General features: G+C 44.8%; 1 protein-coding gene and 1 long non-coding RNA gene across 2 annotated transcripts; one reads left to right on the top strand and one right to left on the bottom strand.

The window, feature by feature from the left end:
* Positions 1 to 4,828: 4,828 nt before the first annotated feature.
* Positions 4,829 to 10,761, bottom strand: LOC120652051. Its single transcript, XR_005666426.1, has 2 exons — positions 10,130 to 10,761; positions 4,829 to 10,018 (listed from the first exon to the last, which is right to left on the bottom strand). It is a non-coding gene; the product is annotated as an uncharacterized LOC120652051 (long non-coding RNA).
* A 332-nt stretch (positions 10,762 to 11,093) lies between these two features.
* On the top strand, positions 11,094 to 13,762 carry LOC120648093. Its single transcript, XM_039924853.1, has 5 exons — positions 11,094 to 11,121; positions 11,223 to 11,369; positions 12,194 to 12,462; positions 12,543 to 13,634; positions 13,733 to 13,762. The coding sequence occupies exons 1-5, from the start codon at positions 11,094 to 11,096 to the stop codon at positions 13,760 to 13,762; spliced, it is 1,566 nt and encodes a 521-aa protein (XP_039780787.1).
* Positions 13,763 to 15,820: the final 2,058 nt, after the last annotated feature.

Below are 15,820 nucleotides of genomic sequence, written 5' to 3'. Positions count from 1 at the left end.
GGGGCCTGGGGTCCTAGCTGCTGCAGCCGTACGTGCGGGGGTGTGCTGATCCTTATCGCCACCCAAAAGCCTCTCCAGAAGGAGCGATCCACAGGCGATCTCTCTCCTAGCTGGACTGCGGCGAATGGCTGAACGCAGCAGTTTGTTTTGATGCGCCTGGTGTCTCAAGTGATCTCATATTAGAATTTTTTTATCTAAAAAAAGAATGTTGAAATTTTTACGGGAGTTTTAGATGAAATTTTAGGATATCCGAGTGTACATTTTCAGAATTAGCCTGCAATAGTACATCCCTGGTTTTGTTGCAACGGTCTAGATGCAAAGTGCTTTTCGATTATTTGAAAAAAATTCCTCTAAGCTTACAAAGTCACACATACTTAGCACTTTGATCGGAATCCAGTCAAACTCAAACTTTGATGTCAATTGCTTTCAAATGTTTAGTTTACACAAAAATTACTAATTTCGTTTTTAAATATTTGACACCATCGATTTTTTGCGTTTTTTTATTTTTCATCTTTTTCTACAAAATATTTATGCAAACAGATAAATCTACTCCCTCTATTTCAAATTATAGGTCGTTTGACTTTTTTATTTCAAGTTTATCACTCATCTTATTCAAAATATTTTGCAAAATATTACCTTTTTTGTTGTGGCTTGCTTTACCAATACAGTTCTTCAAGAATAACTTAAATTTGATTGTATTTGCACAAATTTTTTGAATAAGGCGAGTAGTCAAACTTGTGGTTAAAAAAGTCAAACGAACTATAATTTAAAATAGGAGTACACGTTAAATCTAAAGTACATTTGATGATAGATCTAGTAATACTTATTTGTTTTATTTAACTAGTTGAGTAAAACACTTTTTTTGTTAAAATTTGAAAAAAAATCATTGGCTCCATATATTTAAGAACGAATGTAGTATACTAGTATGTGCACATTTTATCTTCAAAGTTACTTTCAATACATCTATTAAAAATCATAAACACTCCCTCAATTGTATGAGACATCAACTAAATTTTACAAGAGGAAGTATATTTTACTAAAATAAAGGTCAAAATTAATTTTTAAAGATCGTGAAAAAATAATATTGTTAAGCATTCTTGACCATATAGGATTGTGATTTGCAAAATACTTTAGTTTAGGAAATCTATAAGATTTTGAATGTAAAAAACCTTGTTTCAAAATGTTAGGCGTTGTTTAATTCTAAATAATTTTTAAAAAAATTGACCAAACTTATAAGAAGACATATTGTAGTCTATGTTACAATGTTAGAGAAGCTTAACTTAGAACAAATATCTTACCTTTTAAAGCATAATAGCTTCTTACCTTTTTAGAGTTCTCCTCAAAACCTCATCTTTTTTAAAAAAAAAAACTTGGTTTTTGGCTTTCACATATCCATGGTTTCTAAACTACAGTTTCTTAATATTATAGTTCTTTTTAGGCTAGATCTTTCAAACCCAAGGTCTGAAATTCCTCTTCTGCCCTCAGGCCTTTCCCCGTCGACTGTACTTTCCCGGTTGCGCCGACCTTGAGCCGTTTCGAAAGTTAAGGGGTTCTCATACATGTTTCTTTTGAAATTTTTGAGGGAGGAGCAATTCGCCAGGTCTTCAATCATGTGGAAGCATCAATCGTTGGCTGAAGCGACTGGAATTGATTGTCCTCTTCTGTGTATGCTCAATCCCTAGTGCATTTGTGGTCCATGTCACCTTTACACAGAAAGAGACGCACACGTAATCCTATCTTCATTTTTTTTTACCGAGGATAAGATGGAGACAGATCTGACCGAAGCTACATCAGTTAAACACAATTTGAACGAGTGAAAATAATCCTAACTCGGAAGAGCAAAAGTGGTAAAACAGTAAGCGACTTGCTGCAATTACCTGAATAGACGATGCGATAGCTGTACTAGGAACAAGGACAACTCTCCTATCTATGCGAGAACAAGCTACCCCGTAGTAAGAAAATGTGAAGCTGACCACATCTTGAAAGCTCTCGCAGAGGTCGAAGCTCGTAAAGCATCTGAGTCTCGTCAGTCCTACTACAGAGGGACAGGCACTAGACAATCTGATGGCCACGCCTTCTATTGGAAGATTCAAACCAAGATTTAATTATAATAAACAAGTTTTTTTAAGTCTGCCTAAATTGGTGTGATACGGTTCCAAAGAACTGCCCCCGCGTCGTCCCCCGCGTAGGGCGACTCGGGCGGCGACCCCCTCCCCCGGCAGTCGCCGCCCCCTCCTCCCCACCTCGCCGCCACCGGAGGGCGACGCCGGAAGTCCGGCCGGACCCCGGGATGGCGGCGGCGGGGAGCATCCCATCCCTCCCTTCCCTTCCTCCCCCTCGAAACAGATGGCCGGCGCGGATGCCATCGAAAGGGGGGAGGAGGGCGACCAGCTCGCGACGACGGCGGCGTGCGCGGCCGGATCCGGCCTCTCCGCCCCCGGATCCGGCTTGCCTGTGGCTGGATCCGTCGCCCAGCGGTGGAGCTGGGCACGGCTTCGATCAGGGCGCCGGGCGCGGCGCGTGGACCGGCGAGGACTGCGGCCGGCGGAGCATAAGGCCGGCGGAGGAGGCCCTGGGTGCGGCGAGGCGTGCGGTCGGCGGAGGTGTGCGGCCGGCGACGCGTGCGGCCAGCGGCGCGCGGGACGGCGAGGCGAGGCACGCGGGCCCGTGAGGTGCTCGGCCGGAGAGGTGCGGCCGGCGGAAGGCCCTGCACGCGAGGTCGGCGGAGGCCGTGCTGGGCGCGCGACCGGCGAGGCGAGCGGCCGGCGGAAGCCGTGCTGGGCGCGTGGCCGGCGAAGCGCGCGGCCGGCGGAGGGAGCTGCACGTCGGCCGGTGGTGGAGCGGGATGACAGAGGAGCGACATTGCTGCACAATGACTCGTGGGGTGCGGCGAAGGCGTTGCCCGGTTGGGATGGCCGGGACGGTGGTGCTGTCTCCTACATCGCGCGCGTGCAACAGGGATGAATGCTCCGGGCGAAAGCCTTCTGACGGCGGCGTTCTCGGACGTCGCTTTCCCTGTTGGGGGCGTCTTTTTGGAGCTTCATTCCTGTTGCACGAGGTCTCTGGGTGAAAACCCTGTCTAGTTCTAGACGAGCAACGGCGGCGCCTTTGGCGTCGTACCCTCCTTGGAGGCGTTGTCTCTTGAGACCCGCTCGGTTTGCAGCTTGGCCGGCCCACTGTCTTTGGCGGCCTCGACCGGTGCTGGCAACTCCGTCGTGGGACAAGCTAAAGGGTGTGACTACCACACGTCAAGGCGGCTATCTGTTGGTGATCAAGGGTCGTCCCTTGGGTGTCGCTCGGCTGCTCGCAGCGGACCACGGCGGCCGACGTTGCTTCGCAATTGTCGGTTCGGTGTGGGACAGCGTTTGGAGGACGGCGCTTGTGGCAACGGCTTCGGGAGACGACTCGGCCTGTAGCGGATCGCGGCGAGTAGGTCAGCATGGCTGAGCCTATTCGGTGCGGTACAACGTTGGAAGACGGCACAGGTGACAACCTTGATCTGCGGCGGCTTCGTGCGGGAGGAGGTTACGTGTTGAAGTTGAGACCACGGCGACAGTCTGTTGTTCTGGTAAAGTTCCTTGGAGGCGGGGCGGCTATGCTCGCTATCTCGACGGCAACTTAAGGAACGAGTTCGAGCATGGAGTTGTGGCGGGATTGGCGAGGCCCCCGCGCACGAGAGAGGAGGCGTCCAACGGCGGATGCGGCAAGGCCCCCGCGCGTTCGGTTTGCTCGGACTCGGTATTTCTCATCCCGTCGGATAGGTCCTGCTTTGTTGCAACGCCCAATGAAGGCGTCTGCCTCCATTGTTCCTTCACCAGCGCCGGATCACGTCGGAGTCTCGATGACTGCAAGCGTGCGGTACGTGGGTCCGAGATGCGGTTCGTTTCTCTCCGCTGTCGTCTTCATGTGTGGGGCTGACGCCGTTGGGTGGATATGAGTGGTACCCCGCGTTGATGTCCCAATCCAACCGAGTGAGTATATTTGCTTTTTTCTTTTCTTTTCTTTTCTGTTTCCCTGCCTATGGCCTCCCAGGGCCGTAGTCTTGTATTTTCTGCTATATTAATAGAAACGCACTCGTCGAGTGCCGTTCGTTCAAAAAAAATTGGTGTGATACTTAAACCACTTCCATTTTAGTTTGAGGCTTGAGCAAACGACATTTGAACCTGTGTGAATAACAGCCAACGTGCCGCATCTTTTGAGCAGGCCCTCCCATGCAAAGTTTTTGTCTAGACCTGGGGTGTGAACTGGAAGAGGGGCAGCGAATAATCATCATCAGTTTGCTGGCTAAGCGCAAACACGTGGCCATACTCTGCAAATATCACAACTTCAATTCTTCTTACTAGGCTGGGATAGGCACTCACGTGCATTCTCAATCATTTACATGCCAGGGCAAGTTTCAGTGACCATGACGAACGGTGGCATGCAATCGAAGTTTGCTTAAAACTACAATTCAAGGAGATTTTTCTGGTTGCTTGGTCTATGCTAACGACGTACAGGAAAGCAATGCGAAAAGATCTATGAAAGTGGGTCCAACACATCACTTAAAAATTGACTATAGCTATCTGGCCAAAATAAAATTTGCCTTGTCAGTACCTGATCGTGCAAGCACGGCTTCAGATAGGTTAGGAAAAGCCAAGTAGTCCGTCGTTTTCAGAGCCCCAGGAAGCAACAAAAGAGTTCAGATCAGTGCTGCCACTATAGAGCACAGCATTTTTCAGTTAGTATACCATCTTTCGCCTTATGATTGGTGGCCTCTCTTTAGGTGAACAACACATCAACCATTAATCTGGCTAATATGTCCCTGTTACATTGGAATCAGGAGATCAGGTAAAAACAAAGTGCAATGGACCCTTCCAGCTTCAGTCTATCATGGTTTAAAGAAAGATTCACTAGAAAAATGCAACCTAGGCACACACTTACTGACATCAAGGTTACTAAGAGCATCTGCAACAGTTCCCATCTCTCTTCCCCATCTTTATTTTTTTGAAAAAAAAAACAGAAAAAAACACTTTCTCATCTTCTAACAATTGGCAAATTGGGTGGATGTGTGCGTAAATATATGCACTCCTTCCATCGTTTCCCATCCGACTTCCGCTGGTTTTTTCTCGTTGCGCCTTCTTCCCACGCGCTGGCCGCCGCCACCGTTGCCCTGCGCCTGGCCGCCCTGCCCTGTCCGCCGGCCTGCTGTGGACGCCCTGCTCCTGGCCGGCCTGCCCTCCTCCTCTTGGTAACGCATGCACATGTAGAAGAATGATGCACAGCTCACGGCCACTATGTACTCTGTAGGGGCCGCCTCTTTCTTGGACGCACCAATTCCGGCAGCCACGATGTTTATAAGAAGTAAAACGGAACCCCCTCGTCGTGCTCTTTCTGTTGTCCCAAATTTGAAGCCCTCTCGTCCACTAAATCGCCGGCAATCTGACTTGCAAGAAGCTTCTGTCTACCAGCCATGTCCGGCAACCATGAAAGTTCTCGAGAAATTATTGTTGTGGGGCCACAACTTCTCATTTTTGAAGATAAAAATAGGAAACTATTGGAGATGGACTCTTTTTTACCTTCCCATACCTATTTGGAGAGTTGCCAAACAATAAAATTTGAGGAGAAAATATTAGCAACTCTTGGAGATGCTCTAAGTAATTTAATTTTTTACCTTCTTTTGCCACAAATAGAGAACGAAATAACTTCTTGTATGATTCATCTTTGTTTCGTATTCCCATCTAAGTTATACCATCTGTATATAAGACAAGAGGCATGTATGGTGTGACAACTCTCATCACAAGCTTGTCTTGTGGACCAACAAATTTGTCGCCTAGTTTTTTGTGGTTTGGCCAAAAGAAGTTGATGTATAGCTTCAAAAAAAAAAATTGATGTACAGAAGATACTCGAAACCAAGCTATCTATTTTGGTTGCCAGCTTCAGTACTTCAATCCAGAGTGCGACAAATTATGTAGTTACATACTTACAAATACCATATAGTCTCAAGATTTTTAAGAACCCCTTAATGATTCTTTCTATTAAGCTTAAATTATTACAGAACTAGCTACCCAACTATCATGCAAGTAAAACTGCCATAAGAAAAGTTCTAGTAGCAGTTCTATAAAAGTTATTCTTGAGTGATACAAATTGAAAAATGACACAATATGCTAGACCTTTTTTTTCTTTTATCTAGAGGATACAATGGGCAGAGCTGTCATTCTCAAGCTTTATTTAGCTCCACTACCAACTACTTTGTATAATCCAGAAATAATTGCTGGATCAAAGTGAAGCAGTAGGCTCTCATTTTCCCATTTCAGTTTCATTTGATCAATCCTGGAGAAGAAAGTATCTAAAGTGTAGCCTGTTGTCTCAGAGATATGCATACAACATGTTACGATCAAAATTATGTATGTGTTGGGTTCGTGCTAATGCTGCTCTTGAAGAAAGCCCAGCCAAGTGCACCATAAAAAAATGAAACAAAAAGTCAAACCAAAATATGGAGTGCTCATGTTCGTGCCAATTCTGTTCGATTCTCTTGGAACATGAAGTGAGGTAAAATCGAGACAGAACATTAGCCTCCTCTCAGAAGAGAAAAAGATAGAACATTAGCACGGTGGCAAAATACCATCCATAATCAAGTTAGAAAAAGAGATAGTCGAAAATACATTGAATCAACAGAAGAGAGAGCAAATGAAAATAAAGGAACTGGGTTGTGAAGTTGCAATAACATGGACATCAGACAAGTTTAAGGATAAGCACCCATCATCCTTTTCCTTTGGGCTAAAGACACACATAAACATAACTAGTATAATGTTTGCTGGCCCAAAGTTCAGCTTGTGGCAGATTAGTTGTTATCAAGACGCTTCGCATAAAAGAAACCACATAGTACATAGTGAAAGTGAACAAGGAAACCATGGGCAGGATTCTTGTAAAGAAAACTATGGGCAGAAACTATGGTTGGTGAGTTGGTGGACTGTCAATCCACCACATCTTTAGTAAGCTCATCAGAATAAAGGCACATTATGTTTCTACAGACTTGTTTGACTCATTTATTTCCCTTTTTAGGAGTAGGGAACGTGGCACACCATATTATGTCTGCATAACAAAAAAAAAACAGACTATTACCTAGTTAAAAGTCAAATCACTCTCCATTCTGTCTTTTTACAGTCTATAGAACGATAAATCATTGCCCCTAAGAAATTCCAGTGCAGTGCTGCAAAAGGGAAGAATAATATTTAAGAAGATAATAATAGGATGGAGCAAGCTGTTAGCGTATTAATTGAATTACTATAATGATTTAATCAAATCCAAAAGCATGGGTAAAGGCAGAAAGAAATACTAGGCAAACCACTAAATTTAGGCACCATTTAGAACTCACAGGATATCATAATTTAGAAATAAACAACAGGTAAACTACTAAGTTTAGTCATGGCTTAATTTCTATATGAAGGAGGAAATCTCAATTTTTCAAAATAATAATATATTCTAGAGAAGCACTACTTGAAATAGCTGGCTTCTAAAACAACCATTACAGCAAAATGAACCTATACTTTGGAGGAGAGAGTATACCAGATCCTAGAGCTGATTACTACTTTCCATTTCAAATTTCACCTCATTGTAGTTTAAGAAAAGAAACAGCAGTAACTCCTAGCAGCAAATTCAATGCATCAACAAGAGAAAAATGATCCTTAACAAGATTACAGGAGTAACTTGGCAGATATGGTAGATTTTGGTTCCAGCAGTACCATCGTTTTCACTGAATGAGACACCATTTCACATCAAATGCCCTTTTGGTTTATTGGGTCTGAATTAAACCTTCTTTGTGCATCACATCAGGATCAGATAAACAACAATTGTTGACTTCCATAGCAGTGCCTACAGTGCTCACAAAGATTTGACATGATAAAGCAACTTTGGGTGCATTATATTAACTAGCAAAGTCCAGAACGCAATCAAAAGTGGATCTTATCCGTTATGAAAGAACAACTTAGCAAAACAACATGTAAACTATTGAATATTGTCAAATCATTCTCCTTGTCTTTTATTTCCATTTCTGTTGTATCTCAGCGTCTCAGATAGACATACCTAGCAATGGCTTCATTAGTCCAGATTTTTTTATCCTCTAACCTGAGGGCCTTTTTTTATCATGATGTGAGTGAATTATCAGTTCTGGTACCAATAATGGTTTATGTAATTAAGGTAGAACCCATTTCACCCATATTTTGAGAAAGGACATCCATTTCATGATTGGCTAACCTACCTGCCAACAATAAACATAGAAATCATACAAAGATGCCTATAAACAAAAGCTGGATTGATGGGCTTTTTCCTTCTCGAACACGCAGGAGAGCTGCGTATCATTGTATTAATAGATCATAGATGGATTGATGGGCTTACCGTTTTGAAAGCAGGATACATATAAGAGTCACTTATAAATTTTTTATCTGGTAATCAGTGAGATAAAAACTTAGATGGAGGTGTGCACATATCAATAAAAAAATCTAACTGCTGTGAAAGCCTGACAAGTGCAATTGCAAATATTACATTGCTATTCAAACTGAAGAGTAATTTCAAATCACTTACCAGGTAAGATGAAATTTACAGTACAGCTACCAATATAAGACCCATGCATTTAAACAAATGGCGTCAGTTAGAAATGATGTTTTGTAATTTTGTGAAGATATACACACAAGCAGATAAAAAGTTAGTGAAATATTGGAGTTTGCCAGCACGATTGCAGTAACATGTTACGGACTCTTATGTTGGCAAAGGTAGGCATTAGGCAATAGGTAAATTAGCGAAGTTTAAGCTCACATGGATCAAAAGTTCTGAAATTCACGAATTGGTGACAGAATCATGAACCGTTCATGACTTCTTTAAAGTTTATTTAGATAATAAAATATGTACCTATTCGTGATTAAGAGGTTATGCGCAGTCCGACAACTGTCCTTAAAAATCTGAGGAGAAAATGACATTGGCTGAAATGACGTATTCATAGCTAAGATCAGATTCTACACTAAGTTCAACTGGGCACTCCCACATATTCCTGGTATGTACAGGATAGCATTTTGTTATGGTCAGGATCTTGGATCAGCTGGGTGGCGCATTGCACAAACAAGCGGCAGATCTTATTGTTTGATGGTGCAAGAAATTGAACTTGCAGTTCCTTGCATATAAGGTAGTAAAGTGCTAGCTGAATTTGTAAGTCATTCTCACAATGAGTTATTGCTCCCACAAAACTGTGCAATAATCCACCATAATCAAACCACAATCAACTTCAGACTGGATTAGCCAATTATTTTGACTATTATTGCCTGACAAGTAAATACAGCATAATAAAGGACAAAGATGGAAGACATCAATGTATGTATATCCTAAGTTATCTTCTGAAGTTGTTACATGTAAATCACATTTTTTATGAACAGTTAGATATATGCTTGTTTCTCGAACCAACAGTAGATATATGCTAGAGCATATATATTGCATTATAAATGTACCATTGCAATCACTGGAGAACCAATGACAAGGTTTTGTAATTTCCAACAAACTACTTGCGTAACAAAATAAGGGCATCGTCATGTTAAACTGCACAGGTAATAACTCTAAAGATAAGAAATGAAGCAAAGCAAATTGAAGCTTCCTCTTGTTTCCCCTAGTTTTGTCATGTATAGTTTTCTCAAGTAGCTCACATTTCTATCACGAGTTTCAAACTAGGAGTAAGTGTAACTAAGCAATATCAAACTGGTGTCGAATGAAGATCGTAGGTGTAGCATATACTTTCCATCTTGCTTCAACCAGCGAAATTCAATGAAGCAAAGTTTGATAATAACGACAATTACCAATTGACTATGCTGATACGCAGAAGGAACACTTTTGTGACTCCATACCCCATAGGGAATGTTGCCAGCACTTTTAAGCATTTTGAACATACACCATTAGGTTCCTAGAAAATGATGAAATCCAAAAGCGCTGTGGCCAAATTGTCTGGCGTCCACTTCAAGGTGAGTGCCGGAGTTAACTTCAAATTGACACGGTGAAGTCTCTACCAATGAAGGAAACACGGTACAAAGTAAAGGAGCTACGAAGAGAGCATCGGTCGGCCGACAATAGTAACCAACAAGCGGGGTCCAGGATATGTGTACCGTGTACGTACCAGGTAGGACGAACGCTGTGGACACCCACGCGCCAGCCGGTTGAGCTCCGGCCGCCGCCTTGGCAGCCGGGTCGAGCAACGCCCGCTTGCCGCCATCTGACACGAGCCCGGTCCTTGTCCCCGCGCGAGGCGCCGCAGAGCCGACAAGGCGGCCAGGCAGGCGCGGCGAGGCAATCCGTCGAACACGTTGAGGGCGCCAGAGCGGGCGTGACATGGCCTTGGCCCGCTCGCGTCCGTCGCGCGGGGCGGGCGCGGGCGGCGGGAGCAGGCACGGAGCTGGTCGTCGTCCGTCCCCGCCTGCTCCTCCTCCTTTCCCCCCGCCTCCCCGGCACGCAGCGCGAGGCACTCCTCGTGCTCCCCTTCAGCGGCGCGCGCCCGTGCTGCATGTACATCCCGGGCCGCCGGCGTCCGCGGCGGGCCACGACTCGTGTGCCGCGGCGCAATGCCGAGCGTGAGCTTGCTCGGTGCTGCTGGTGCTGGAGGCCCAACATCATCACGACGGCCGCCGCGCCCTCGGCGGCATCGCCGCGCGCGGGGCGCGGCAGCTGCCAGGCCACGATTTGCGCGTGTAGCGTAGTGAGCGGCACATTGCCGACCGCGTGAGGTCTAATTTTGTTGCAGGCGAGGAGATCTACACATTGATTGGATGGAGACAAATACGGGACCAATGCTGGTTATCACTAACAACTTATATAACAAAAAGAAAATTCTTTTTTAAAAACCAAAACAAAATGGAATGGAACCACACACTGACACGCCCGGATGAGAAAGATGTAGTAGTATTTCATTGGGTTTTTTGGATTGACACCATTACAATTCTTGTGCTTTGGAGAAGTACCATTACTATTCGCCTATTCGGAAAGATACCATTACAATTTTTGTTTTGTCACAGCAACACCATGGAGTACGTATCCGATGGACTCGGGCCCAACCGCAGGCGTATACCCCCCGTCCGTTTTCCCGTATGGCCCATTTTGCCCCCGGCTCTAGAGGTAAAGGGCGTCGGGCCTCCTCTGTCTGCCGCGGCCGACCGCTATCGTCGTCCTCCTCTGTCCTTCCCCTTTCCCTCGCCGTTGTGCTCCCCAAACCCTAGCTGACGGCGGCGAATCCAACTCTGGCGCCTGCGGCGAGAAGAACCAATCCGAAGGCCGTTGCGATGGACCCTGTAGACCGCAATGGGTGATCCGCAGCCGCGCCTTCCGTTGCGCTCTCCGGTGGAGATGGCGAACGACGACAGCGGGTATGGATCTTCCTGCTCCTTTAGTTGCTTAGTGAATGATTGTGAGAACGGTATCAATAGATTTGCTTTGGATTTAGTCTATCGATAGTGATTGATTCGATTTCGGGATTTTTCTCTTGTCGCTAGGGTTTCATTGTTCTCACTAGCTCTTAAAGTTGAAGGATTCAGTTCCACAGACAGTAGTGGTAGAAAAGCATACACAAAAGGACGCGTGATTAAGTGGGATGTTGAAGTAGGTTCTTTTTCTTTCGATTTGCTGATGAATAGCCTGCGCAATGAGTTCCAGTGGTCCAGTAGTTAGTCTGCTAGTGTATGGTTCTATGACAAAAGGATGGGGGAAGATGTCAAGCTAGAGAATGATTTGCAGATGCATGACATTTTCGAAATGTATAAGGATCAGATGCAATGCGACTTTATTGTTGGGGTTTTTGACAGTTGTCATAGACAGGCTTATGAGTTTGATGCTTTAGAGCCACTTTGTGTGATCCCACCTGTTTATTTTGGTGATGATAACCCTGATCAGATCCCACCCAATAGCAAAGACATGCCAGCTGGACTTGGTAATGATGTTGCCGATCCAATTGACCATAATTCTGGGGAGGCAGAATTTTTACCAATAGATCCAGATCCTGAGCTTGAGGCTGACAGGGAGCCTGATATCTTTGACAATAGTGAGGAGTATGTTGGAGTTGATGATGAGGTTGAGTTCATGCCTGTACCATCTCCTCGGGCAGCTAACAATTCAGCCCCAGAATCATCTAACAATGCTGAATATCCTTCTTTTCATGATGCTGATGAATTTGATGGGGTTCTCAATGCTGAAGGAGAAACTCCTCCTGAGGCAGAGGTAAATGATGCAGATCCAGAGGAGGTTCAGGTTATCCATGATCCAGAAAACCCCAAGATAGAAGTGGGAGAAAGGTTTCCTGATATTGTTGCATTTAGGAAGGCAGTTAGGCATTATGCAGTTCTGACAGGGTTTGAGTTTGACAAGGTCATCACAGACCAGACTAGGTTCATTGCCAAGTGTAAAGCTGAAGGATGTCCTTGGCGCATACATGCTTCAAGAATCTCTCATGGCAAGACAATAGAGGTGAATTGTCCTTGTATTTTGTATTTCTGTTTTGCACTGTCCTACCATAAATTACTTATAATATTTTTTCTTATTTGCAGATCAAAGTATTGCCTGCAAAGCACAATTGTCCAACTACTAAACTGAGAGAAGGGAGAATGGCAACACAAGGCTGGTGTGCAGATAGGTTGGGGGATTGGCTGAAGAGAAATCCAACTAAAGGTCCAAATGATTGTAAGAAAAAATTAGAGGGGGATTATGGTATCAAGCTCAAGTACTCCAAAGCATGGTCAGGCATGAAGATAGCACTAGAGCAGATCCATGGAAAGTATGAGGAGAGTTTTCAGCTTCTTTTCAACTGGAAAGCTCAGATTGAGCAGTCATCACCTGGCAGCATAGTGCAGATAGAGTGTGAGAGGGTTCAGAAGAAGCAAAGGTTCAGGAGAATGTTTGTAGCTCTTAGACCTTGTATTGATGGATTCCTAGAGGGGTGCAGACCATTTATAGGTGTTGATGCATCCAATTTGTATGGCAAGTACAGAGGACAGTTGGCATCCGCAACTGGTGTAGATGGCCACAATTGGCTGTATCACATTGCATATGCAATTTTTGATAAAGAGAATGAGGACAACTGGGTTTGGTTCATGGAACAGTTGCACAGAGCCATTGGTAATGTTCCAAACCTAGTTATTTGTACAGATGCTTGTAAAGGTCTAGAGACAGCAGTTGGAGCTATATTCCCTAATGCTGAAAATAGGGAATGCATGAGGCACCTGTACCAGAATTTTATGAAGCAGTACATAGGTGATGTCTTCACTGATCACCTGTATCCAGCTGCTAGGAACTACACAACTGGAATGTTCCAGTGGCACATGAAGAAAATATTTGAGTTTGCACCTGACACAATTGAGTATCTGGAGACACACCACAGTAGAATATGGTATAGATGTGGGTTCTCTGAAAACAGCAAGTGTGATTACTTGACCAATAATGTGTCAGAGAGTTTCAATGCTCAAGTGAAGAAGTTCAAAGGGTTGCTGTTGCATGAACTAGTAGACAAGCTGAGGGAGCTCATAATGGAAAAGAGATACTTGAGAAAGAAACTGGCTAGGCAGTGGCCAGAAGGAATTCTGCCTAATGTCATGAAAGAATTGAATCTGATTAGCAACCAGCTTAAGGTCATAAAAGTTACAGTGAGTGATGATTACATAGCTGAAGTCACCCTTTTGGACCATTGGAACAATCAAAAACGGCACACAGTGGACCTGCAGAATCACAAATGCTCTTGCAGGGAGTGGCAAGTTACTGGGAAGCCATGTAGACATGCTTTGGCCTGGATATTGTCTAATAGGGGGATCAAAATTGAAAACTATGTCCATGAGTACTACTCAGTGGCTAGGTTCAAGAAAGCTTATGAAGCCAGAGTTGAGGGAATACCAGATAGGTCCCAGTGGCCTCAAGTGGATCTTGGTTTCAAAGTGCATCCACCATTGTTGGGCAGAGGACCAGGGAGGCCAAAGGTGCAAAGGATTAGAGGGTGCATGGAAAAAAGAACCACAAAGAAAAAGGTTAAATGCAGCAGATGCCGTGCACTAGGCCATTTTGCAAAAACTTGCAAAGAGCCAGAGGTTGGTGAAGATGGCGCAAAAGGGTTGAGCAGGAATAAAAGGTGAGATTTCTGGCACAAAATGCATGAACTTGAACAATCAATTACTTCATGTCCAGGTACTGTAATTGTTGCATCTGTAACTTGTAGGAAGAAGTGCACAGAAGATGATGCTGGCCCCTCCAACATGAAGAAACAGAAGACTCAACAGAAAAAGAAAGGTACCCCAAAAAGAAGAAGACCCCTGCAAAGAAGAAGCAAAAGAGGGCAGAGGCAAACCCACCTCCCACTGTTGTCACCAGCATCCGAAAATTAGTGTTTGAAGGACAGTTTGCATGAGAGTGTTGTGTTATATGCCTCCATGCTTTGGCTTTTGGGACAAAAATTGTAAGGTTATGTTGTGCTTTTGGACACAAAAACTTGTAATGTGTCTCCTTATGCTTCTGGCCACAAAACTTGTAATGTCTGTGTACTAGAATTCTGTTAAATCTGTGATTTGGATATCTGAGACACAAGTGATGTCAAATATTTATGTCAAATATTTCTGTCAACTATATCATGACCAAGTGATGTCAAATATTCCTGTGAACTGTATCATGATAAAGTGATGTCAATTGGTGCTTTCCATTTGCACAGAAAGGACAAAGATGCTGTCAAAATTAAACACCCAACAACAGAATCAAACATAGCTCCGATTAGACAAGGGTCCAACCATACTGGTTAGAATTGATCAGAAACATAGATTCAATTACAACAAAATATAGGGCACCCCTTAAACTTAGCTCCAATTACAACCAAATACAACATGAAGCTGCACTCTAAGCTAACACAGCTACATGGATCCAAAGCTACATTACATGTAGCTTCATTTCTTCCAGTACATAGAGATCATGACAACAACTAACAGTGCTACAAAAATGATAGCAGCATTGCCCACCACAATTGGCCTATTACCCTTCCTGAACTCATCCCTCAGTTCTTTGATTTCATTCCTCACATTGCCAATCTCCAATTTGATGTCAGCAAGCTGCATCTTCAGATCAAGTGCCACAATCTTCAACTCCCCACTAACCTGCTGCATTCCTTGAACAACATGATCAGGAGCCTGCCCAACTACTTGTATGTGCCCAGAACCAATTGAGTTGTCCAATAGACGTGCTTGATTATCGCGCAAATACAGCTCATATGCTGCCTCAAACCAGAACTGACCGCACTTGTTGGAGCACCGGTAGTAGATGTTGTCGTTCTTGCTCCTGTGCTTAGCAACCGGCGCCTGGCATTCGGGGCAGTTGATAAGAGGGAGAGCTCTTTCCCGTTGCGAAGAGCTTGAACCCGTGGCGGCCATGTCGGAGGTACACGCGCGGAGCGCGGAGTTGGCGTAGACGGCCGGGTGGTCAACGACGGATGCGGATGCGGCGTCCACGGCAGGGTCGGGGAGGGGGTCGTAGGCGGCGTCGACGGCGGAGGTGGCGTCGACGGCCGCCGCGGCGTGGACGCCGCGGCGAAGCTCAAAACAGTCGCCGGCGACGAATCCCTATCACACGGGGAGTAGACGAGATGAGAGAGGGAGGGCAAGGAGGAAGACAGAGTCCCCGTGGGGGACGTTATCCACTTGAGCCGAGGGCAAAATCGCCCATACGGAGCCGCCGGGTACGCCTGCAGGTGGGCCCGAGGCCGTCCCATACGTAGAACATGGTGTTGCTGTGACAAAACAAGAATTGTAATGGTATCTTTCCGAATAGGCGAATAGTAATGGTACTTCTCCAAAGCACA

Source organism: Panicum virgatum, chromosome 9K (genome assembly GCF_016808335.1).
Source record: "Panicum virgatum strain AP13 chromosome 9K, P.virgatum_v5, whole genome shotgun sequence".
NCBI classification, from domain to species: domain Eukaryota; kingdom Viridiplantae; phylum Streptophyta; class Magnoliopsida; order Poales; family Poaceae; genus Panicum; species Panicum virgatum.
This window is presented reverse-complemented; position numbering and strand designations above follow the sequence as displayed.